The sequence below is a fragment of the Podarcis tiliguerta genome (assembly GCF_965153285.1).
Source record: "Podarcis tiliguerta genome assembly, chromosome: 6".
Classification (NCBI taxonomy): domain Eukaryota; kingdom Metazoa; phylum Chordata; class Lepidosauria; order Squamata; family Lacertidae; genus Podarcis; species Podarcis tiliguerta.
Genome location: NC_139539.1, coordinates 36,636,590 through 36,663,678, shown reverse-complemented (window position 1 = coordinate 36,663,678; position 27,089 = coordinate 36,636,590). Strand labels below are relative to the sequence as shown.

General features: G+C 42.3%; 1 protein-coding gene across 3 annotated transcripts in view; it reads left to right on the top strand.

Annotated features, from left to right (window-relative positions):
* Nucleotides 1-10,443: 10,443 nt before the first annotated feature.
* The window catches only part of LOC310679278 (uncharacterized protein C6orf132), a 42,300-nt gene continuing 25,654 nt past the window's right edge, over nucleotides 10,444-27,089 (top strand). Inside the window, exon 1 of one of the 3 annotated variants that reach the window (XM_083444259.1) lies at nucleotides 10,444-10,679. Coding sequence is in view for 1 of the 3 variants with exons in the window: in XM_083444258.1 (XP_083300384.1) it covers nucleotides 12,361-12,508 (148 nt within the window). In the remaining 2 variants the exon portion in view is untranslated. Of the gene's footprint in view, nucleotides 10,702-12,014; nucleotides 12,509-27,089 lie in introns of those variants that run through there. The other 2 variants (XM_083444260.1, XM_083444258.1) reach the window with 2 other exon arrangements.

Below are 27,089 nucleotides of genomic sequence, written 5' to 3'. Positions count from 1 at the left end.
CATGTCATTTAGAAGGTGTGAGTCTCCCCCCCCACTCCAATCAATATTCTTTTTGTCAAATGGTTAATTTGTGATACATAAGTACAATGTCCCATGCTTGCAAAATCCAGGCTACAAAAAGATTTATAATTAAAGTTTTCCAGTGTTTTGCAATCAAAAATTTAACTGCAGCTAATAAAAGGAGGATCATTTGATTGTTCAAAAAACAGGGAATAATTTGGGGGAAAGCTACCACATGTGTTCTAAAGAGCCAGGCAAATTGCATTGCCCTCAGCAAAGGTTGGATGTGTTACGATTAATTCTACATAATCTGCCTGGGCACATTTACCAGCAATGTGGTGTCTTTAAAGCATTTTCTCACGTTCTAATTGAGATGGATCCAAATTTGTTCCCAGTGTTCTTCCTCTAATACTTCTCCCAAATCTTTCCCCCATTTTAGTCTTAATAAAGTGAGAGGAAGGGTAGCCAGTTGTGTGGGGATATTATATATATGGGAGATGATTCCCTTTCCCAGTGTGTTGCTTGAGTTGAGTAGTTGCTCAAAACGATTTAAGCTGCATGATGCTTGAATCATTATATCTGGCTGATTTGGAAAATGTATGATCTGCTATATCTCTAACCAGCCACATGGTATATCTCCCACTATAAAATTTGTTTCTGGAAGTGAAATAGGTTTTTGATTAGTGTAGAAGTATCAGAGTTTAGGTAATCACACTGTTTCCTACCTAGCATATAAGCCTGATTTGGCTGTTGTGCAAAAGGAAGAAAGCTGAGTTATTAGGACCCTCCTGTGGGGGGGGGGGGGATAAGTCACATTGGTGCCTGCTCTTTGCTAGCCCATTGAAAACTGATTTACATGAAACACCCTAATCATTTCTATTAGTCAAAACCAGTGCCCGATTTACGTATAAGCTAAACAAGCTTATACGTAAGGGCCCCACTTAGGGCCCCACTGTCTTGGGGACTCCCCCAAAATATACTTCTTCTTAATTGTATTTCACTATTAATACACTTCTTCTGAATTGTATTTCAGTTCAACAATTACTTTGATAAAATACGTATTTTGTTATTTGCAAATGGCTTTAGATACCTATTAGGTCCATAAATTACCATATAGCATATATTCAACACAAAAAACAGTGACAATTTGTTGTTGACAAAGGACAGCTGGACAAATAAAGGGCCCCATTACCTTCTGGAGCTTAGGTCTCATCAAACCTAAATCCAGCCCTGGTCAAAACCCAGCCAGGGCCCACCATTGCTGAAGTATTGCTTAGTGGGTTGGAATTAATTCTAGCCCACTGTGTTCTTTCAGTACCTGTAGCAAAAGGAAGAAATTGCTGAAATATTGGTTATCCTGGAAATGGAAGTACTGATTTACTACAAAATACAGATTTGGGGAATGATAATGAAACTTATCTCTTCTCCACTTAAAAGCAGATGATACAATCAATGATACTTAAATTTCCCAAACCACTAGTCTGCTAGAAAAAAACATTGTCCAAAAAAACACTGACATCCATAGCAATAAACAGTTGGTGCAAATTGGAGCAACCCTTGTATGATTAGCACCAAATTCTAATGTTCCCTTTCTGTCAGTGCAATATTAAATGCAATGTTAATTGCACAGTGCCTAAGAGACCCAGCCTGTGGCAGGTGCTGTCTCATGACAAGCTCTAGCTGTTCAACAAGGGGAAACGTCAATCAGTAGAATATCAACAGGCAACACCTCAAAGAATGGCAAGGTAACATCATTCCCTATGTAATGGGAGAAACTTGACAAGAAACTTAAATACCAAGGTGTGCACTGTGAAGACCAGATACATATTTTTCTTTTGCACAGATTCGTGAAAACTGTTAAATGTGTTTACTCATTATTACTGTTGGCTATATTCTGCTTAGATTTTCTACCTTACGACTCTCATTGTTCAGCGTGTTCCAATTCGCCGCCATGGTGCTGGTACCAACTGTGTTTTGACTGTTGTTGTATAAAACAAAGGTGTTTATTTCCACACCATAAAATGGGCAAGGAGCAAAGCTCTCACACCTTGTGTTTGTGTTTGGTTAAACTAATATTCCCACTGCTGGTTTTTTTTATTATTATTATCAAGATTTGATGATATGTTTGCATTTTCAACAAGCAGGGGTAGAAAAATACAAGGTCTGAACAATGTTATCACTTAAAGAGAGCACAATGGCTTCTGTAGAAGTGAGAATAGATAGAGATGTGCACATACAACTAAATATACAAATTGCTGGTGTTATGAGCAGGGGCAGAGAAATGGGGGTCAGTGGGGGCGGTCTGTCCCGGTTGTCACCACTGAGGGGGGTGACAAAATGTCGGGTGGCACTCACCGCGGGGCCTGCAGCGCATCCGAGCCACGCATCTCTCCTGGGTGTGACATAGTGGCTTGGGCGTCCACAGGCTCTGCACTGCCCCAAACAGTCTGCCTGCCACCTCCCCTTCAACTGTAGGGCGGCTGAGTGGGAGGAGGCAGGCAGATTTCTTGGAGGCCCTTTGGAGTGCCCTGCCCCACCCTGCAGGCGACTGGCCCCACCCCTGGGCACAGGGTGCACGCACCACCCCAGGCACCCGATCGGCTTGCTCAGCCGCTGGTTATAAGTTGGGGAGGGGAGGAAGCAGGCTGTATGTGAGATCCTTCTGACTCCTGGAGCCAGCAAGCATTAAAATATAAGTCAGACTAGCTTCCTGTGTTGAGGTGATCGCTTGGGTGATGGGCCATTAAGGGATACAAAGGAAAGGGGCTCTGTGGGAGATGGCAGATGGGTAGCACTCCTCCCCATCTCAAGGTTAGTTAGAAGGATGAAGCAGAATTTAGAGTTGAGTTGCAGTGATGTGAGCCAGATGGAAAGCAGCAAGCTGGAAGACAGAGAATATTTGATGTCTCTTTGAATCTAAGCCTGTGGCTATGGAAGAAGCAAAACCTTTTTGGGGTGTTGATGCTCTGCAGAGCCGTCTTTCCCAGGGCAGGGTTGAACCTGGTTGCACAAATATATACATGTACCAAGCTGGCCTCCATGGATGAGATGCAAATAACCCCAAAGCATCACATTTGATATATTTGTCTGCACACTTCTGGAATGTTCACCTGATATTTAAATACAGAGGGAGCGAGAAGGCCTAAAAAAAAAAAAAACAGAAGCTAAATTGAGTTCATTTATCTTTGGGGGTGTCCCAGTCTTAACATAATCAAACATGCTGAAATCTACAATGTGCTTTTAAGGGCATGTTACAAAGCAAATTTCATGTACCTGGCTGGGTTTGCCCAGCTGGAATGTGGCAAAATATCACTTGAACATGCAAGTTGTGTCACTCACGATATGCCCGTGCACCAAGAGTTGGAAGCAAGAAGGGCTAACTGCATAGTGTATGCCATGGTGCAAAATTGGTGGGGGACCATTGTAGGTGAAAGCTTCTACTGGATCTGGGCTCTGAGCACTGGTGGGATTTGGAAGCAATTTATGAGTGCTTAAGTTCTTTTCATAAGTGCCAGGCACAAACACATCCCCTACTCAGAGATCTAGCTGGCGGAGATGGTAGTATAGTACTACTACTGTGATTCCCATGCAGTTAGCCAATATGATTTGAGAGCTGAAAATAGTGCAGTTCTCTTTATATAGTTCTCTTTAAATAAATAGTGATGTTACTTATTAACTATGTTTCGTCATTTCAGATAGATAGCATAATCACATAACATAGCTACAGTATGCAAGGCACATGCACAGACACATGGAAATAATATAATAAAAGTGATTCTTACCAGGTCAGTTTCTTTCTCTTTGTTTAACTTTTTTACTTTCTTTTTTTAATTGCAGACAGTACATTAAAACAAACAAATATAAAACGATCAAAGCATTTCAAAGATCACGTTGAAAGAGAAAAAGTGCAAGTGAATCGTGCGTCTTCATTATACATTTTGGGGAAAATGTATCTACAAATGCCAAATACATAGCATGTTTTACAATAGCAGATTTGCAAAGTTAACAACAATCACCTTTAAACCTTAGAGAGAGCCGGTGATGTGATACCTAAATGAAAAATTTATCTCTGATTATGTTGCCTCTGACTACTCTGCAATGTTGTGTTAGTTTGTCTGCAAGCATAACCTTCCAAACCCTATCATACCAGTTTTGCATAGTTAACAAATGATCATTTCTCCGTAAGAATGCAATCTCTGTCCAGGCTGCTACCAGGAAATCGGGTCCTCCCTTAAAGAGGGCACGTATTATGGTGAGATCTGAAAACTGACACCCTGTGTTGTGGGTGGGTATGATTGGTCAGCCACAACACCCGATTGGTAGGTCCCTAGTAGCTGGGTGCAATCTGGCCAATGGGATACAGTCCAAATGGTTCGAGGGACCTATTTATGCCCATGCACGTGACCCAGAGCTTCCTCTTTTGGCGTGTGCATTTGGAACACCTGCCCACCTCTCCCTACTTTTAGGGCTTTGCGCTTGACCTTGCTATGCTGCTGTGTGTCGTCTGTTGTTGGGACATGGGCATGGCAGGAATTTTCCCCACTTGGCTGACTGGCTGTTGCCATTTGGGTTTCACGTGCCACGTGCAACTTGTAAGGTTGCGGATAGGCTCTGGTTCCGTTGATAGGGGTGGGAGAATGCTCTCGCCATTCCTATGCAAAGGCTATTTCGTTAAAGGAATCCAGGGACTCGATGGTTTGGTCAACCCCTGAGAGGGGGTTGTGCCCGTGCCTGAGTCCAGGGAGACATTTGGGTGGCGGAGATAGCCTGTTCCTGGCTTTCCGCTTATCCAGGTGCTCACCCTAGGCTGACCTATGGTGGAACCCTGGGTCAGCGCCACCTGCAACGGTTCAGGGAGCTAGTCAAACCAGAGCCTCTTTAATCAATAAAGTTGTGGCCTAAATTCTGCCACAAACCAAAACCAAAATTTGAGTCAAGTGTGAATTTATTTAGGGGGGAGGTTTCTGGGTCTGAACATGCAAATAGTTTATTAATGGCTTAAATAAAATATATCCATTTGCTCCTCAAAATAACAATAGCAAGGCCAGATCTGGGTCTTTAACCACTGTACTCTTCAGAATTGTAGAAATCATGTGGAACAAAACATCCCCTAAACTTGCTTACAGCCTGACATTCCCACCATAAGTGAATAGAAGTCCCATTAGTAGAGCACCCCCACCAAGAAAGAGAGGAAATCAAGCCACAAATACAATGTCAGCACACTGGCTAATTTAAGTGCAAATATTCAGAAACCTCCAGTTTCTGAAAGCACCTGCAAAGATACCCACTTAAGGTATGTCCTATTTAAGGATGTTTGTAGGTTTCATGTTAGCAAAGACTAGTTATCCCGGGTCCAAACACCAGTACAGTGGTACCTTGGGTTAAGTACTTACCTCGTTCCGGAGTTCTGTTCTTAACCTGAAACTGTTCTTAATCTGAAGCACCACTTTAGCTAATGGGGCCTCCTGTTGCCGCCACGCCGCCAGAGCCCGATTTCTGTTCTTATCCTGAAGCAAAGTTCTTAACCTGAAGCATTATTTCTGGGTTAGCGGAGTGTGTAACCTGAAGCGTATGTAACCTGAAGCGTATGTAACCCAAGGTACCACTGAATTTCAGACTCTTCGACTGCAGATGAATAGGATGTGTTCTTCCACTATTCCCACAATGCATTTGTACAATAATTTCCCCATTGTGACTTTTGAACAATGGTCAAAATGTGTCATGTAAATGGACTGCTGGGCCCTATGTGATTGTGTGTAAATATATAACTATAGTTCATTGTATCACCTGATTTAGATTAACAAGAAAGGGCCCACAATTATGCTCACCTGGAAGTATAAGTCATTAATGTGGAAGTGGTAAAAACTAACTTCTATTGATTTGAATGTCATGGCAATATTCATGCATGGTTGGCTGCAGAGGAAAATGGCCACAAATCACATGCTGAGGAGTACCAAGATGATATTGTACATAAACAGTGTACTAAGAAGTTTAGAAAACCAGTATGTCTATAAAGGGTTTTCCAAGGAAAACAAAGATAAAAGACATTCATATTCTACAGCTTCCTAGCACAGCCAAAAATGGGACGGAAAGAGAAATGCCTTTTTGTTTGTTTGGGTGCTTGCATGCAGAACGGTCCCCCTCCAAACTTGGGGGTTCTTATTTGGTGCACCCAAGACAGGCAAGCCGTAGAAAGCACACACCAAACGTTTGGCTTCTGTGCATGTTGGAATGACAGAATCTTGCTTTGGAAGTGCAGCCTACAGTATATAGGAAAGCCCATTGGTGGCCACTAAGTATGATGGTTGCGCATTACTTTCAGTATCTTTTCCCTCCCCACTTTATTGTATGATGTATTGATCTACACTTTGGATGGAAGTGGATAGTTGAAAATGTTTAGTTATTTTATTGCTGGGTTTTACGGATCTGTATTATAGATGAGTTGAGAGACATTTTTGCCTAAAAAGTGGCCCAAAAGTCAAATGAAAAGTCAAATAAAAGTCACAAAGGCACCTCCGCCAGCCACATCTTATTTTTAATGGGGTAATCTTATCATAACTGAAAGGAACCATAGTTAGATCTTTTGGAAAATGCAAACAGAGCTAAGACTGGCTGGGCTGGCATCCATTCTTTGGATGATTAATGAGCAAATGATATTCACTTGTATTTGATATGAAAATTGGTTCAGGGGATCAATTGGAAAATTACAACTTTATGTTTATTGCTAGTTTGGGCTGGCTGTAACCCAGGGGCTTTCTACAATGACACACTCATTGCTCAGTGAAACCAAATCACGCACACTGTCTCTGGGCATGTACAGAATTCCAGATGAACTGAGCTACTCTGTAGCAACTCTCATTTTAAATACTCTTTCAGATGGAAGGGTTTGCAAGTGCATCGAGATTCTGTGAGCTGATCAGTGGCGTAGCGTGGGGGGTGCAGGGGGGGCCGGCCGCACCGGGCGCAACATCTGGGGGGGGGCGCGCTCGCACTCGCAGCTCTCTGCCCCTACCTGGCTCACTCACTCTCTCTCACTGCAGTGCTGGCTGTGCGAATCCGATCCGAGCCGCTGGGTCGCCGCCCACTGTGGAGGGGAGGGTGCCAGGCGTGCGGTGCAGAGCGGAGAGAGAGCGAGGGACTATCTGGGGGAGGGGCTGTGCAGCGGGGGGAGGGCGCAAATTACTTGCCTTGCACCGGGTGCTGACAACCCACGCTACGCCACTGGAGCTGATCACTGTTAATCCAAATAGGTAGGCAGGATCAGCATGGCTGACACAGCAGCTATGGTGAACAGTCAACCAAAACAGTGCCACCCCCATAAGGTTAATTTTCACCTCTCCCCCTTTACTTTCCTGTTTTGGTAGCATAGCTACAGTGGAAGCTGCCATCTGAAAGCACCCTGATTTGCTTATCAGTTTTCCTTGGCATGCGGGAGGATCAACCAGGGACAGTGTGGGTGCTTGCAAAAGGCCCACAACAGACTCTCCCCGAAACCTTCTTCATGAAAGCCTTGCAGATTCTGATCAGCTGAACTGAATTTCTGAAATGATGGAGAGAGCTTAACCACGAGCCCAGGTCCAGATGTCAAAACTTGGTTTAGCTCAGCATGGTTTGGGAGTAAAAATAACCAAGGAAAAGGAAAGCAGCAACAGTGGTTGCTGACACTGTCCACTTGCTTCCAGTAAGACATAGTTTGGCTTAGTATGTCATGTGAACCAGGCCTCTCTCTCTCTTTCAACTTTGTCTTATTTGCTCAAATGTGCAAATATTTGCTTAGAACTCTCATAACTATCAGTGGAATTTGCTTCCAAATAACTGATACGGATCACTGCCTGAGGTACCCAGATGTACCCTGTGGTGCCCTCTTGTTACTTCCTCAGTCTTGCTGGAAGGTTGTGATCAGCTTGTAGCAGGTGTCATGAACTTTCTGTGTTGGATCAGACCAGGACTGATTTGAGATAGTGTGAATGTGCTGTAAAACAATGGGTGGGGAGAAGTTGGATTGAGATCTGCTGTTGGACCTCCAGGAGTTTCTGATTCCCAGGAAGTCCTGAGTTCAAATTTATTTTTGACACAGCCACAAAAACATTTAAGAAGCATTAGATAAGACCAGTGCCTGATTTATGTATAAGCTAAACAAGCTATAGCTTAGGGCCCCACTCCCTTGAGGACCCCCCAAAAATATACTTCTTCTTAATTATATTTCACTATTCATATACTACTTCTTAATTGTATTTCAGTTCAACAATTACTTTGATAAAATACATATTCTGTTACGTGCAAATGGCTTTAGATACCTATTAGGTCCATAAATTACCATATAGCATATATTCAACACAAAAAACAGTGACAAGTTGTTGTTGACAAAGGACAACTGGACACATAAAGGACCCCATTACCTTCAGGAGCTTAGCGTCTCATCAAACCTAAATCCAGCCCTGGATAAGACATCATTCTCCCTGACACTCATCTGTAACTTGGGGATAATGATTCTAGACTACCTTACAGGGCTGTTGTAAGGATTACTGTGATAATGTATGGGAAAGCCTGAAGCATGCAGTATAAATGTTAGTGGTATTAGTGTTGCATTGAGGTTGTTGTTTTTAAAATCATTTTTATGGGGGGGGGGTTAAAAAACAATATCTGTAATCATTACATTACATTCAAATTTCATTTTCCCCCTTCCCCACTGACTTCCCTCAACTTCTATCCCTGGTTTATTACATGTCATATTACATTCTGTTGTTTATATATACTTCTATATTGTCCTACTATTAGCTTTCTTATTTTTTATAAGTAAAATTGCAAATGTTTATTTAAGTCCTACCAATGACTATTTTTTTGTTATTTCTGCAAATTTGATGTAAAAGGTTCCCATTCTTTTTCAAAATCACTATTGTCTTTTTCACACAGTTTATGTGTTAACTTTGCCAACTCTGCATAGTTCATCAACTTCTCTTGCCATTGTTCCTTTGATGGTATATCTCCAGTCTTCCAGTTCTGTGCTATCAGAATTCTTGCCGCTGTCATCACATACATAAATAATGTCTGTTTTTCTTTTGGCAGTTGACCTAAAATTCCTATCAAAAAAGCTTCTGGTTTTTTAATAAATGTCATTTTAAATATTTTTTTCAATTCATTATATATCATTTCCCAAAAGATTTGAATATTCTTATACTCCCACCACATATGGTAAAAGGTACCTTCCCCGTCTTTACATCTCCAATAATTATTTGTTCTGTTTTATACATTCTTGCCAATTGTGTTGGTGTAACATACCACCTGTACATCATCTTCATATAATTCTCTTGTAACAATATACAATCCGTAAACATCAAGTCCACTTTCCAAAGTTTTGTCCAGTCATCAAATTGTATATTATGCCCAATATCCTGTGCCCATTTAATCATTACTGATTTCACTTCCTCATTTTTAGTTTCTCATTCCAGAAGTATGCCATATGCCTTTTTTTAACAGTTTAGAGTTATCATCTATAACATCCCTTTGGAATTTGGAAACTGAATAGGCAAATCCTTTTTTATTATCCTCTTTAAAAATTTCATTCAGTTGTCTATGGTGCAACCAACTCTGTAGATATTCCTTTATTTTGTCATGCTCTTTCAATTTTAATTTTCCTTCCTGTTCAATTAATAGTTCTCTATATGTTGGCCATATTCCTTTCTTTGAGGACATTTTGAGTGACAATGCTGCAACAGGTGATATCCACCACGGAGTTTTAGGTTCCAGTAACTCTTTATATTTTTCCCAGACCTTTAATAGGGACCTTCATATTATGTGATTGTGGAATCCTTTATGTACCTTGCTGAAATTGCACTTGCTGGCCAATAGCCTACCAATGGCGTGCTATCTGTCCACCCCTGGATTAAGAGACAGAAATATAGTGTTAAGTTGGGGGGGGTATTCTTACGGTAAAAGCTGCCTCATTGCCATAATATTTTCTTCAGTCTGTATTCCTTCATGAGCTTGTGGATTGTTGGGTTTCTCAAATTTACAAAAAGTGAATCGGAATTTTGAAATAATAAAGAAGAACAAGCCTTTTGCTTGTTCTAAGTGTGATGAGTTCAAATGTGAAAAGATTCCCACATGTATTCTCATCTTTTTAATTTGGCCCAATTGACACAATGAAGTAGCCATAACAGCTGGTACCTGAGGTGGAACTGTGGAAAAGATGTTAACATGTTTAACTGAACTCGTCAGTAGAATTTTTTTAGAACATGCCCAAAATTTATCCAAATATATTTTTCTGAGGAAAACTTTATTTTTCTCACTCTCAACTCTTAGGAAAAAAAGGTTGTTTTGCCAAACATTTTCTGAATATTCATTACCATTTTTTTGGTCACAATTCCTCACCACCATCACAATGTCCTGGAATGATCCCAGGTCCAGCTCACTGTGAAGAGAACATAACGGTGGCCAGGCTGCCAGTGCAGTTACCACAACAGCAGCAAAACAAACCTTAGAAAAAAGGAGGAAAGAAACTGTGCTACTGCCACCACAAAGATCAAACTTCACTCACAAAGAAAGTGGAAAATTCCTCCTCCTCTGACAGAACATTTGGTGAAGTGATTCCCATCATTGCACACAATTTTGACACTGGCAAATAAGGTGGAGAATTTCAGGACAGCCTTTCCACTCTCCTTTATAATTTTTCTGCTGAAGTAAGTGAAGATGCACCAAAATGTGAGTTTCAGGATTAAAAATTTGAGTTTGAAATTCAAATGAAGAAACTGGATTCCAAACATTGCAATGCAGATTGTGCTCTACTTCTGCTTTTTAAATATGAATTTGCAGATTCACAGTGCTCAGTACTAACAATCTGGAGACTTTGTAGAGACATAAAAAGGTAAAGGACCCCTGACAGTTAAGTCCAGTCACAAACAACTCTGGGGTTGTGGCGCTCATCTCGCTTTACTGGCCAAGGGAGCCAATGTTTGTCCACAGACAGTTTTTCCAGGTCATGTGGCCAGCATGACAAAACCGCCTCTGGTGAAACCAGAGCAGTGCACAGAAACACCTTCCCACCGGAGTGGTACCTATTTATCTATTTGCACTTTGACATGCTTTCGAACAGTTAGGTTGGCAGGAGCTGGGACAGAGCAACGGGAGCTCACCCCATCACAGGGATTCGAACTGCTGACCTTACGATCCACAAGCCCTAGACTCAGTAGTTTAGACCACAGTGCCACCCGCCATGCTTTGTAGGGACACAGAAGCTCCCAAATGGAGTGACCACACTAATACACATTTCAGAAGCCACAGGAGATCTTCTGATTTACTTCCCCCAAACACCTCCTGTTGGTTACTTGTCTCTGATGCCATAATTTAATGTACAGTAAAGATGCCCTTCATAATTTCATGGGGGGACATCACAACACATTTCCTGGGGGAGGCTCATGTAGACAGGGAAATGGCCATGTGATGAGGAAATAGCAGGTGTTGACATGTGTTAAACATGATGGAGGGGATGGAGATGAGTCTTCGTGAAGAGAGCATTTCTGTAGACCTCTTTCACCTCTCTCATTGTGAAAGCAACCTTTTCAATATTCCCTCTGAAAGTCAATTTTAAAAAAGAAAAATATATTTTGCAAGGAGAGAATTTTCCAGAAGTTGTTTCCTAGCCTTGGGGAGGTTGACCAAAGCCTTAGCTCAAGCTTCTGTAGAGTTTACAAAAGGAAAAATGCAGTGACTGTGGATAAGTAGGAAGTTCTTACAGTTGTATATTTTATATCATTGTTTAAAACTAATATTTATCTGTCTGTAGCTATAGAACACACACACACACACACACACACACACACACACAGCTTTAGAAACGTAACTTTTTCTGAGACTTACCAAACAGGAAAGGTGATAATCCTAAATCAATATTAGTAAATCAATACTGGTGTGGTCAGTCGGAGAATTCATGTGTTTGAGACCAATGCTTTTTATTTATTTGGCTTTGTTTCTAAAAACCTGGGAGGCATTCTGGGTTTTGCTGCGTTTTGCTTTTTAAACCAGGAAACATCGTAAACCTTTCAGTCCCCGTTGGACATGGCAATGCCTTAGGGAAGACCTCTACGAGCTCCTAGGCTTAAGAGCTGCCTTGGGTGTAACAATGGCTTATTGTAGCAGCACGGAAAGAATGTGAGCAAAGGAGCTGCTACGGGGTGTGGCCAGGTGAGAGCAGCCAGCCCTCTCTACCTGCTCAGGTGGCTGAGCTTTTAAAGAAGCTGAAAAGTTAGCTCAGCAGACGAGCACCTGCTGGAGCTCTGTGTGCTGGGTGGTAGCTGAGCAAAGTGGAAATATGTTTTGCTAGAGGGAGCGTTTGTAGACACGCCGGAGAAGGCAGCAGTCAGGATGAAGAAGAATCACTCTGTGCAGGGGACTATTAGCAGGCTCTTCGGGAAAAAACATGCCAGCAACAATTCCACCACTTCCCTCTACGTCACCAACCCCCCTTGGATCTTCACACAGGAGGTCACCACTGACAACCTGGCGAGAACTGGTCAGTATGGCTTCTCTTTTGTTTTGAGCTTTCAGGGAGAGGACTCGGAGGAGCCTGTTTGCCCTTCCACTATCCACCCCACCCCCAAATCAGGCTTCAGCTTGTAGGATGTTCAACTGTGGGGGGCTACTGGCACACTCAGAGGTGGGGTGCGCAGCTTTGATGTTGCTCTGGATACTTCCACCGGGGCCTTGAGAAAGCTTTATTAATAAGCCGTGCAGTCGGAAAACAACAGCCTTTGGTAGGAATGACTGGATTAAGGAGAAACTTGTTGGAACCTGCAAAACTAAATTAGCAGCCTGTGATCCACTCTCTTTTTTAAAAAAAAACAACCCAAGAAGAATGTGCAGATTTCAGCAAGTCTCCTGTAGAGCAGGAATATGGGTGTAATGGAGCGTAAGACAAGTAGCAGATCCACCAGACAGTTGTAAATAAATCTCTGACATATTTTTATGCGGGAGATTAGAGTTAGCATTGACTGAAACCCAAAGGGAGCTTTTACGGGGATATCTGGTAGGTCTCTCTGGTGTTGACAGCAGCAGATGTGTTTATTCGGCATATTGTATTTATTCTCTTGAAGTTTGTAATTGTGGAACAGCAAACTGGAGGCTCAGATGGGTGGGTGCCAACTCTGAATAGTGTCTGAACAGGCTGAGTGTTAGAAATCCCACACAAGAGCTGTTGGAACAAATGGAGGGTGTGCAGCCGAGTTCTTCATAGATGGCGCCTTTGGAGGCCACCAGTGTTGCGAAACTTGTAGCTGTGTGTGGTTCACGCTAGGCAGTGGCACTGACTTTGTCGCAGTGTCCGGGACTGTGACATTTCAGATGAAAGGGAGACCTAAGTAATAATAAGGGAGAATCAAATTCTCTGGGATGAAATGAAATGTGAAGCTTTGCCCTTTGGCTTGCTTCTAGTTCAAAGAATGAGTCACTTCTTTGCTGTGGGGGAAAAAAAAGTTACACAGTGTTTAATTAATAAGTTGTGCTCCAAGTCTGAGGCAGTATCTGCCAACACTGGAGCTCTTATAGGTGCTAAAGCTTCTTTCTGGTATCTGATCTTTATAGGATGCTTTGCAGAATCGCAGAGCTCTGTGTCCAGGATTTCCCATGTGGTGGGCAAAGACTGAACGATAATAATAATATTGCACCCTCAGGATTTATCTGTTGCTCTTCTTCCTGTTCTCTGCTGCTGTTCTTGTTTCCCGTCCATGCACGCTTCCTTTTTCTGGGCTGTGGGTGTCCTTTGGGTTACGTAATAAACATGCAGAAACCTAAATATTGTTGAATCAAGATAGGCCTTCTTACACAAGGCAATGAGAAGCTGTCATTTCAGACAGCAGATTCCAGTGGGGTGCAGCATTTTCCCAAGTTCCAGCTGTGTGACAAATGTCATTCTAAAATAAGTTCTAGGATGGAGAGGGGGATGGACCAGTTGGCCCAACAATAACTGCAAAAAACAAGAAGTGTGGTGTGGTTCTGTCTCTATTGAATCAAGAAGCCTCAGTTAGGGTATGCAATGTCAATCCTGAAAGAAAGAAAACCGTGTGAGTAGGTTAAAAACTGTGTAAATTCAGCATTAGTTTAATAGCAACAGCAATGAAGTAGGAGCAATTTTGGGAAGGGCTGCAGTTCAGTGATAGAGCATTGGCTTTGTAATAAGAAGATCCAAAGTTCAATCTCCAGACAGGGCTGGGAATGTCCCCTCTCTTAAATGCTGGAGAGCCACTGCCAGTCCGTGCAGACAGTATTGAGCCAGATGAATCTCACTCAGGAGAAGACACCTTCCTATGCTCCTATGACAGTTGTTTTAAATTGTTTTTAATATTGTGTTTTAAAGTTGTAACCTGACCTTAGAGTGAAGGGCAGGAAGCAAACAAACAAACAAAACATTGGGCCCCCTTAGTAAATGGCTTAGAACGCATTATTTTAGCTCACTTGATTTTGGATGGTCTGAGTTCACCTTCCTCATCCTGCTGCCATTCATGTGTTTTGGACTCCAGGCAATGCAAGGCAGCATGGCCAAGGATGTGGGATAATGGGAAATGTAGTCAAAAATCTTCTGAAGGCCACCAGGTGAGGGGAGTCTGCCCTGAGCGTTATCTTTGTGTTGTCCTCCATGCCCTTGGAGAACGTGCTGGTAAGCTTGCCATATGGTCAGTTCAAATAAGAAATGTGGCTTTCTCCCACCTTCCCTGGAGTCCATCTCATTAAGAACATTGTACAAAAAAATATTTGCTCCAGATGGACTGTGTGTGGACACATTCTGCAGTGGCCAACAGTCTCCCCACCACCATCCCGCCATCTCAACAGCTGCCAAAAGTTTCTACCACCCTGCCATTATGAAAATGGCTGCTATCAATGCAGTTTGATATGCAAGATTGAGTTGGGGGAATAAACTGTCAGAACCCATTTGTATCAACCAGCCTACGGGTACATCCCCAAATCCAATCACCAATATATTCAAAGCCAAGCAGTTACCTGCTGGTATATTAACAAAAGGACCCACTCTGTGCCAACAGACTCACTCTGTGGCTTTTGAGTAACTTAACACCTTTCGCCCCCACTCTCAAACAAATCCGTGCTCTCACTCTGAGTGGTTGCCAACACCCACCCAGAGCAAGAAACCCCCACTCCTTATCCAGTCAAAACAGAGCAAAACATGCACATAAAAGGAAGGGGGTGTCTGTGAGGATGGCTCTGGCCAGCGGCCACCTGTGATTTGCTGTGGACCACTGTGGGAAAATTATGCAGAACTGTCCCAAGTATGTACTGACTTCTACTGAGATACCTTGAAGAACCTCCCAATTTGAGGAGCACCAGTGGGTCAAGATAGCACTGAGGTTACCCTAGGCCTGTGTTATACAACCACCTTAAATGTTTGCTGCATGCTTTTCATGCTGCATGGGCTAAAAGAGATTGAATGCTTTAATCCCCACCTTAGTTTGTGTCTGATGAGTTGCAAAGTAAACACAGGTTACCCAACCGGAGATGGGTGTGGGCTTGTGTGTGTCACTGACTCAGAGATTCCTGAATCTAGTCCCTGGCCCCGCCCTCTCTGCTACACCTCCCTTAAAGCTATGGATGCAGTTGGCATAAAGAGAAAGCTACACCTCGCATGAGCAATGCAGCAAATCATAGAGTTGGAAGGGTCATGTAGTCCAGTGTTCTGCAACACAGGAATCTTTTGCCCAACATGAGGCTCAACTCCACAACCCTGAGATTAAGAGTGCCATGTTCTACCAACTGAGCTATACTGACACAACATAGATGTACACCTACCCATTATTTCACCATTTTTTCTTTATATCCTCAACAAGCAACAAGCATAACTGTTTGTTACCTCCTCTCTCCAAGTAACAATTTGGGCATTGTGGATGCTTATTGCTGAGGATGCTGCTCAAATGTTCCTTTTAGGGCCAAAAACATTTACTCTTTCATTTTTAACCATGACCGTATGGGGAAGGGCAATTTTAGAGTTTTCAGAATGACTAGAAGCACGTTTGGGGGAAAATCAGGCATTTAGGTAATAGTGACTGTTCAATGGCTTTGTGTGGACACTGGGGGGGGGGGGGGATGCAGGATTGAGGAGAACCCAATACACAATAAACAGCTCTCTGCAAACAAACTAGGAAATAGCGAAAGAGTAGATGTGAATCCCACTTTCCTAACAAGGTCGATTAGCATTTTCTACTGGTGCTGTGCAACTTCTCTGGCTGGATCACAAACCAATTCAGGCTGATTTGGGTTGACCCAAGATTTGGCCAGAGTGGATTGAAGAAAGTCCTGGTTGGATCCTGTCTGTCATGAAAAAGCTAAAGCATTGTATCAGCTTTTGCAGCTGTGAAAGGAAGGGACTAATGCATCTGAGCTTCAGCCACTTCCTTCTCCCCTACTCAACTGCATGTTTAATCAGTTGAAAACTGTGCCAGGCCCCCTATCTAGCTCACGACCCATATCTGGGTTGGGCCTGGACCATCCCAAATCAGATCAGTAACAGATCAGGTCCCAAATAGGATCAGGGGGCCATGCACAGCCCTACCCTCTTAGTTCTAATCATTTTGAAATAAGTTTGGCAATGACAGTGTGGGGTAAAACTAACTTGTTTTTCCTTGCTTCAGAGGGTAGGACTAGAATGAGTGGAATGGAAAAGAAAAGGGACTAGATTTTGGGTGCACTTCAGGAGAAACAGCAAGAGCTGTTTGGCAATGGAACTGACTGCCTTGGTGGATACTGGGCTGTCTTCCTTCCTTCCTTCACCAAACCTTTATTAGGTCATGTAAAAGTAAAGGTAAAGGTACCCCTGCCCGTACGGGCCAGTCTTGACAGACTCTAGGGTTGTGCGCCCATCTCACTCAAAGAGGCCAAGGGCCAGCGCTGTCCGGAGACACTTCCGGGTCATGTGGCCAGTGTGACGAAGCTGCTCTGGCGAGCCAGCACCAGAGCCGCACACGGAAACGCCGTTTACCTTCCCGCTAGTAAGCGGTCCCTATTTATCTACTTGCACCCGGGGGTGCTTTCGAACTGCTAGGTTGGCAGGTGCTGGGACCGAACAACGGGAGCGCACCCCGCCACGGGGATTCGAACCGCCGACCTTTCGATCGGCAAGCCCTAGGCGCTGAGGCTTTAACCCACAGTGCCACCCGGTCATGTAGGCCATCATAAAACATCCATATTATATATATATATGTACAAAGAAACAGCCATGTAAAAATATGAAATAACCAGGATATTCATTGGAGTTTCTTCCTCCTAAATAGTGCCACTTACCACTCTTAGAGATACTATTGATAAAAACTCAGCCACCCTTGCAGTTACTTCCGGGTTAATGTCAGACAGATAGAATCTGATATTTTCATTGTGCCATGATGTTAGACTACCCAAAAAAGGGGATAGCACATGTTTGTGTAGCTGGTTGTACAATGGACAGTGGAAAAGAATATGTTCTACTGTGGCCGGCGTATTCAAAGAACATCTGCAATGTCTATCATTTCTGGGGATGTTTAAATATCTGATGTTGGGCTGTCCTTTGTTGCACGTATTTAAGCAGAGACTGGTTGGCTGTCAGTCAGGGATGTTATCGCGGCAACATTCCTACACAGGCAAGCGATTGGACAGGATGATTTCCAAGGTCCCTACTCTAAAAATAATAATTTCATGATTCTAAATAAATGTGTCCTGTGCTTTGTGTTCAGTGTTTATGCATAAAACTGGAACGTGAGGAATAATAAGTGAAATAGGGTCCTACCAAATGGTCATGCTAATGAACTGAGAGCACAGGGCACATTCACTTATTTATTTATATCTGAAAGCGATATGCCCACACTTTTAATGACAATCACCATTCCTAGTGAAACTATCAAAGTCATTGTGGCAGGGGGCGGGGCTAAGGATACTCAAACAGCTAGCAAAGGTGCAGGTCCTCCTTGACCCTTCAACAGACTTTTGATTTATTTTACTGAACCGGGAAATAGAGGACAAGTAGGCTGTGTGTATTTACCAGTATGTGGATTGATTTAACTGAAGCCACTTTTTATTTTTGGGAGGCTGTTTACACTCTTCTCTGAGAGCATTCACTGATCTAATGCCCTGAACCCCCTCTTTGTTTGACTTCTCCCATGATGAGATATGAAACTAGAGTGGCAGCAGTTGCCCATTGTGCCTGACAGTTTTCTTTGTCAGTCTCCGGAAGGCTTTGTCGTGTTTTCCTGACTCAAGGTGGCTTAGTTTGCGAAGCCGCACATTAACTGAGGTTGTTTCCAGACAACCTGTTTCCTTAGTGCTCATTCTGATCTGCTTACGGGGAGATTAGATAATATTGGCCGTTTATTGAGCATTCATTCTGATTTGTTTACGAGGAGACTAGACAACATTGCATCAAGGAAATGTTACCGCACACTTTACAGTGTATTTATTTCCCCATCCTTTCTCTTACTGCAAAAAGGCAGGTTTCCGAGGCAAGTTTTTTGCGCAAGAGTTCCAAATCAATTTTAACCACACAACCAGAATTTGCCGGTATTTGATTGAATCCCACCTGAAAATAGGGACAATGTGGAAGCGCTCCGAGGTTGTATGGTTCTGCATTCAGTGGAACTGGACAAATGCAAGCCACAGCAATGTTCTTCTGTACTGTCTCTTGCACAAGAGACTTTTTCCTTGTGCAAAAGATGCTTGTGGTATCTTTTAAAGACTAACAGATTTATCATGCCAAAAGCTTTTGTAGACCACAGCCCATTTCACCAGTTGCAACTCCTTGTTGATTCTGCTTTCAGTAGATTTTGGGCCTTTTTTATTTCTAAAGGGATTGTCGTCATCATAGTTTATTTGTATGCCACTTTCCCATGATAAATCGTGCTCAAAGCAGCTAATAACACCAACAACATTATAAGAAGAGAATGCACTAACAAGTACAGTCATATGAACAACAGGCTAAGGAAAACTTCTCCTATCAATCAATCTACAATAAAATTAAACAATCCACTGATCATTCATCATAAGGTCTACCAATAAAAATACAAGAGCGTAATGCAGATAAGAGCAAAAATAATACATCTCTGAAGCCAAATCTTGACCCCAACAATAACCCCTAAATAATACCCCTGTCGGGGTCTGCACACACCATAAATTTGGAGCACATTTCCCACCCCAAGAACCCTGGAAACTAGTTCACTTCTCCCAGGTAACTCCTAACAATTCCCAGCATCCTTAACAAACTACAGTTCCCAGGATTCTTTTTTGCAGGGGCTGCTTTAAATTTATGGTGTGTATGGAACCCAAATCTCTAAGCACCAGGAGCAACAGAGGCAGCCTTCAGCACTGAACTTGGTCAGGACTCTCCCTTCCTGGAACAGATGGGAAAGGTCCAACTTAAGAGCAGGGATCAGTTTTTTCAGGACTTCCAGGGAGATGGTCTCTGGTACTTTCTGCAGCAGGCTTTGTAGCTGGAGTCAGCCAGGACCCCAGCTTCCTGTATAAGACTGAAGCCAGTTCTGTGGTGCTCTCATATCGAGTGGACAAACCTGTTGGAATCTGAAATTTGAGGTTGCACTAGCGGAGCAAAGATTGACAGGGACTTTTGCTTCTTTTCAGTCCCTGCAGGACTTTGGCAGTTCTTACTGCCTTGGGCAGGGATGGTGTGAGGATCTGTGGACTGTCAATGATCTTGGAGGCGTAGACCTTGGCCAAATATACCAAAACCTGGAGAAAGCCAGCTGAGTTCTGTCATGTTATTCAAGTTGGTTTTTGCAGCTGACTCACATGCTGAACAGACATGCCCATACGGGTGTCAGTACGGGTATCATAGCTTTTGGTTCACAGGAGTGCCCTGTCTCTCCAATGTTCAGCCTCTTTCTCAATCCAGGCCAGCTGCTTGGCACAGGTCTTGCTCATGAGGATTTGTCCAGAGAGCTTAACACAGTAAATGATCTAAAGTAAAGGGTGTATTTAACCTAGCAAAGGGAATAGGGGTAGACAGACTCCCAAAGACTTCTTTGGAGTTCAGTTCCTCTCCAATATGGGAGTCATTTTCTGCCTCCTATTTTCCCACTCTATCTCCCCACCTCCAGTGTCAAATGCATTTTTGTCCCCTTTTTAACATCTTGGTGGAAGACACTGGAGGGAATTTAGAGCCAAGAAATGATGGGACGTGAAGGGGTTAAGCATAGGGTTGCCATATTTCAAAAAGTAGAATTCCTGACACCCACAAATCCGGACATATGGCATGCCTAGTTAAGCATTCACTACCAGCTTAGGGCTGCCATATTTCAAAAAGTGAAGAAGATCTGGACACAAAGGTTGTTGAGCCTTTTTTGGCCAAAGTTATTCTGGCTATGTCTGGGAAATTCAAGACGAATGGCAACCCTATACTAACTGTTTCACAAAGTGAGTTGCATATATTTGGTCCTTAAAACCACCTTAATTCTGTACTTATCTCTTTGTTGTTATTTTACTGGCCATTCCTTAAGTAGCAGATGAGCTGAAGCAGATGACATGTTTGCTGAGCATTCAACCCCATTTGTTTGCAGAGAGATTAAATGATTTTGGCTATTTAATGAACATTCCTTTCCTTGACTGCAGGGAGGTTGCATGATGTTGCATCAAAGCAAGTGGTATCCCACACCTTTGAGTGCATTTTCCCATTGCTTTTCTTATTACAAAAAGTCCGATTTTCTGGGAAAGTGAGTTTGTTGTGCAAGACCTCCCATTCCACTATGAATGCACAACTTGAATTTGCCAGTATGTGGATTGAATAGTGGCAGTCTGGAAGCACCCTTGCTGTTTGCATAGGGACATTTTCTGCACAGGGACGTTTCTGCACCAGATCATTTCTTGGCACCTTGGTTTTTTGTTTTTGCAAGGTTTGTATAGATGCAGTTTTTCAGCAAACAACTTCCTACTAGAAGGATATAGATGCAGTTCATCTCACACATCCTTAAAAACTGGATACAATGCTGCATCAAAGTTTCTTAAGGCACCTGGTCTCCAGGTGAGGGCATTGAATGAAAGATGGGGACAGGTTGGTGGATTCTACAGCTGCCTGGTTTTCCCACGGCACCCTAAACCTGCCTTTGGCAAGCTGTTGCAACATAGAAAGGCAGACGAGCCACCTGAATAGAGTCTGTGTGGGCAGAGACTACACTGCTGTATAGGTAAAGAGAGCAGCTCACAGAGAACCTTTTTGTGAGTTTGTGAAAACCTTGGAGCCTCTAGATTGCACAGCCATGAGATAAGAAATACGGGCTGTACATGGTACATATAATTCTCATGCATTATGTACAAGGCCAGTGCAATTTAGTAAGCAAAGAATGAAACTGGTTTAGAAGATGTAGATTGTACAGCAGACTATTCCTAGGTAAGTGTGCACAGGATTCTAGCCATGTGGCACAATCGTATTCATGGTTATTCAGTCATAAATGCCATTCCATTCAATCTTCCTTACTCCCTAATAAGCATTTTAAGAATTTGATCAATAACATAAACATAACACTTGGGGAATATATGGGACAGGTTCTCATGTAGTGACCAACACAACAGGAATTAAACTAGTCATGTGACTGGTGCAATATTACCTCATATCATTTGGTGTACCTTGGATGTGATCCAACTGCGACAAACAGACATCCAAATTATAATTTGCCACCTTTTCAGAAAAGGTTCTAAAAATGGATGGAAGAAGTGATAAGCTGCAGTTTGGAGATGTGTTGAAAACATTATGCCAACTGGTTTATTGCCATCAGCTTGGGTTGACTTCCTTCTCTCATGCAGTCAATTTAGAGGAAACCTTCTTTTTGAAGACGTGTTGAATTAATGTTATGATGAGGCTATTTGTAGCACGCAGGAACCTCACCCAGACTGTTAACTTCAAGGTTAACCTGATTATCTGCTCCCTTTTTAAAGCTTAATTTGGCCATCTAGAAAGGAAGCCGGGCAAAAGAGTCATAGACTTTGGGTGTCAGTAACCTCTAATATCATGACAGCCCAGACAACCAGGTATCTGAAGAATTTCAGCTTCAAGCTAGTGAGTAAGGCAAAAATAAATAGAAACAGGTATCACCTTGAGAAGCATATGCCCAGCTTTTCTTCTTGCATTAGCGAGAAATGTGTGCTGCAATTTCTACACAAATGTCCATTGCTAGGACAAGTGGCTGGAAGCTGTCTCAGCCTATGGTTTGACACTGTGTGTATGTATACCTTTGCTGACTTAATCTTTTCATGCAGGGGTAGGGAACTATTATATTCATCCACACATGTTATCCCTGCTCTTCCTGAGTGCTTTTGCCTGGCCGTCCTTGAATGGTGATAAGGCCTCTTGTTTGTCTGCCTGGAAAAGTGTTTGTGTGTGTGTGTGTGTGTGTGTGTAAAGCTCTGACTTCTGCATGGTTGAAATGTTTCTTGTTGTATAATCACATCTTTTGTTCTGTCCACTTTGCCTCTCACCCAGTGCCGAATTTACATATAAGCTAAACAAGCTATAACTTAGGGCCCCACTCTCTTGGGGGCCCCCAAAAAAATTAAAGGAAAAAAACACCTGGATGTACATTTCCAAAATATAAGATAAAAAAACAAATAAAATAAAACTTACATACAGCAACAGTGTTTTGTGTTCTGTAGGCTCCTATGATGTAAGTAATGGGCTCTGCTTGCTAGCCTGCTCCCTAAAATATCACTGGTTTCCTATATGTAGGGTGCCTACATTCTGCATGCACAAATGGCTTTAGATACCTATTAGGTCCATAAATTACCATATACCATATATTCAACACAAAAAACAGCGACAATTTGTTGTTGACAAAGGACAGCTGGACATATAAAGGGTCCCATTACCTTCAGTAGCTTAGGGCCTCATCAAGCCTAAATCTGGCCCTGCTTCATGCTCTTACCCTGTCCACTGCTGCCATGTGGCTTCAGGGAATGTGGCACTCTGGCTGATAATGAAATTATCTTTCCACTCTCCGTCTCAGTCTTTCTAAGGCTGAATCAGCAATGAAATGTAATTGATAGGGTTGGGTGTGGGCCTTTCTTTCCATGTGGCAATCCATCCTGCTTTGTGGTTGATGGCGCATATTCTGCACATTGCACCTTCCTCTCTGCTTCACTTTAACACATTCACTTTCTCAGTAGCAAAGTGCTGCAGAGCAGCCCTTTAAGCAGAGGTGGGGTTTATAGAAGCGGACTGTCTCTGCTGATCATACCTGTTAATTCATCATGTTCAGCTGAGAACCTTATTAAAGTAAATTACAGGTTGTGGTGCTGATTACTAGAAAGAACAGCTCAGAGAGGTGTGGTCCCAAGGCAAGCGCTTAAGGATGGAAGCTAGGAAGTCCCCAAGATCTATTCTCAGCTCTGACACCAATTCCGTCATCAGGTTTCCTCCCCTGTCAGCTTTACAAGGGGAGTAGTTACAATTAACATAATGTTTAGGAAGGATGTCTGTGCCCACAGAAGAGATCAGATACTTCAAATAGTTTCTCTTTCCAACAGGACTGGCTCCAGCAGCTATTACCATCAGGTATTTGCTGAGACTCAAGGACTCCAGAAACGCTTTTGTTTAAACATGACAGGGACCTCACAATAAACATTGCATATAGACTCTGTTTCCTCCAGATTGGGGGTATACCAAAACCTTGGAGTCATGGGCATTCAAATCATCATCATAAAATTCATAACCACTTAATTGTCAGAAGCCTCGGTTTACAAAATATTAAGGAGAAAATTATAATTATTATTATTATAATTGTTATTTTTTCAGTATATATCCTGCCTTTCATCCCAAAGGATTACAAAAACCTTTTAATGAAACATGATTCTTTATTATTTCCTTTTTTTAAAAAGGCTGGATATTTCAGTGATTTTGTAAATGCAACATGACAGCAGCAATAGCATTGACAGTATCAACACTGCACATTCTTTGTTTTGTTGACTTCGTTATTTTTTAATTCTGTGGTTTTATTTCTTTTCTATTTAGTGATCATTTGTTCATGTGGTGTTTTTGTAACCCACCTTGGGCTTATTTGGTGAAGGGCAGACTATAAATTGTTTATCTCTGTTAGGAAGTGACGTTTTGGTGGACTGCAGTTCCCATAATACAGCTGCATGCACAAAAATTGAGTAAATATCAGATCAGGAAGCTAGACGGAGGGCAGACTAGAGGTAGCATAGGCCCTTTCTACAAAGGAATAAAAGGAAAGTGTTTTGTGTTCAGATTGCATTTCTTAACTGGTCTTCAGCAAAAGATTCTAGGGCAACGCACAAAAAGTATTCATGCAACAGATGAATACAATTTCCAAAAAGAAGATAAAGGCAAACTAAAAATGTAAAACTGGGGAACAGAGAAGGTAGTTCTAACTGAAATATAACCCAGAGCCCCATTGACTTAAAATAGGACTTGCAGTGCAACTCTATACATCTCTATTCAGAATTAAGTCCTGTTAAGCTCAGTGAAGTGTATACAGAATTGCAACTTTGCTTATTTTTGAGTAGACATGTATAGGACTGTGCTCTTAATATGTTATACAGGTTTTATTAAGTTTGCCTTCACACCTACCCTGTATGGTTAGTCACTATTACTATAGTTGGAAAATGGAAACTAAGAGGGAGAATGTAGTTGACCTAAATTCTGGTTCATGAGCTATTTAAAATGATATGTGTTTCTTGTGGAAAGGACATGGATTTAGGAAACAGAAAGCATACCATCTTGTGTCAATCAGTGATGACTACATGAACATCTGTTGTACAGTACATACTACAGAGGTGTAATTGGAAGGTCTCAAAAGTTGTGGCTACGCAGTAACATGGTCCCATACAGTGGCACAAGAGACCTGTATTGCCCTCAGGACCCATCTACTCATGATTTTCATGCCTTTTCCTATGTGAAAGTGCTTCCATGAAATTAATGTGTAATGGTTGAAGCACTCCTCAGTGTATTCAACCACTGAACTACACTGCTAGCAGTGTGTTGGGAGGATATATTATATAAGAATTTAATATATTAGATAACCAAGTAAAGGCTCCTCCACATCCCAGTGGTAATGTGCTGTCCCTTCAGTACTATTTTGGGTTGGTAATGACAACTGGGATCTTCCAGTGGCAACTATATTTTGTGGTTGTCCCCTGTCTTTGGAATACTGTTTCTTAAGAGGCCAATCTTATAAGCCTTTTTTAAAGGGGGTGCAGGCTATTTGGAAGCTGTGCGGTGCACTGACTGAGTTTACTTGAAGGTTGACTTGACTTTAGCCTGCCGCCACCACTGTTATCAAGAAATTTGATGTTGCTGGTTTTAAAGTGTATTGTTCCAATGTCTTTTAATAGAAGTGAAATTTTGAATGAGTTAATCTATCAACATGTATATTTGGGAGTTCTGCAGATTTTGATGGGATTTATTCCTGAATATGTGTGCGTAGCCTTAAAAAATTATAATGGATTAAAACTATACCCCAATTAATCTGGCAGCATTTTTTAAAAAGGAGTATTCTTAGTAAATATTATTGGGAAAACTTAATATTGAAAGTGGAATTTTGTGTTCACTTTCACAGATGAGGGGACCCTTCTGTGTCCTCCATTCTGCTCATATGTGGCAATCATCCACAAACATAAAGTATGCTTCTTGTTTTAGAAGTTTTCTTACATACAAATATTTGTAGGGAAATCAACTGATTTAATCAACTAAGTAGCTAAAACTCATACCAATCCAATTGGTTAAAATCTTACAGCTCTTTTATCTGTTTCCATATCTCTTGTGATATTAGCCAATGTCCCAGCTGGGGCCCATAAGTCAGATAATAAAATGCAAAAGCAAACACCTTTCTAGCACTAACAGAGCGATAATGTTTGATGCACCTGAATGGAGGAGCCAAGTTGTGCCCTAGGGCTGTCCCTACATTTAGGCACAGAAGGGTGACCTGCCTTGAGGACCAGATTTGGGGTAACATTAAAAGGCAGCCATTTGTCAATGATTGCTACCTTGTTTATTATCTTCTTGCCACCCTCTCAGTTTTCTGCCCCAGGCACCAAAACGTCTCAACCATCTGCATTCTACACTCTCTGAATTGTTTCCTGTTCCTGGCTTTATCCCTCTCTTACCTTGCCTGCTGCAGCAGTGGCATGAGGAAGAGCCACTGCAGCTATTTGTCTTGTCTAACCTGGGTGCCCAGTGGATGATGCTCTGTTTGCCCAATGAGTGGGCTGTGCAGGAACATTTCTACTGGTAATTATGAAGGGCGCAGGTGTCACCACGTGCATAGTTTCCTAATTCTTTCCATTCCTCAGTGCCGTTCTTAGGAAAGAATGAAGCAGCCAGGCAAAGAAAAACCCAGCAGTTTCATGGAAAGCCTCACCCTGTACCTCCTACTGTGTACTCTATTAAATTCACTGAATGGAGAATTCACTTGTCTGAGAAGAATTCACTTGCTGTGTTTGGTGTTTGTTGCAAAGGCACCAGACAAAAGGCACTGCGGGTGCTGGCTGCAAAGCTGAAAGCAGTGATATTCTCAAGCAACACTGGGGACTTATTGTCCCTCTGTGGCCTGTGCCTGAATGATAAAGTAACCCAAGGCGCTTGTGTATTGAAAACAGACTCCCTGCCCATGGGGGTGTGCAGCAGCGGGGATGGTGTGGTTAGCGACACATTGCTTGCGCTCTGGCACAACAGTCCCATCCCTTCTCCTGCCAAAGCCTATCAGCCAAAGGCCACCATTTGAGGGCCACTGAGAGCAGAAGCTGGTCTATCAGTTAAATCAGCCATCTGCTTTATATGCTAGAAATTGAATGGGGGAAATAAATGAATAGTATTTTTTACCAGATTTTCACCAGATTCCTTATTCTCATACTTAAAAAAAAAGTTTAAAAAAGTGGGGTGTTCTGGAGCTTGGCTTTCAGGACTCCTTTTTCTATTGCTTTTTGTGCATCCATGAGACCCAGCACAGCATATAGTAAAATAAGAGTACAGTATTTTATTTCAACAGAAGGTACCTTGGTGAGAATCCTCCTTCACAATGTTGTGTGTTTGGATGTGAATGTCAATGAACCTGTGATTCTAAATATTTGTTGGACTGCAACTCCCATCATCCTTGACTATTCCCCATGCT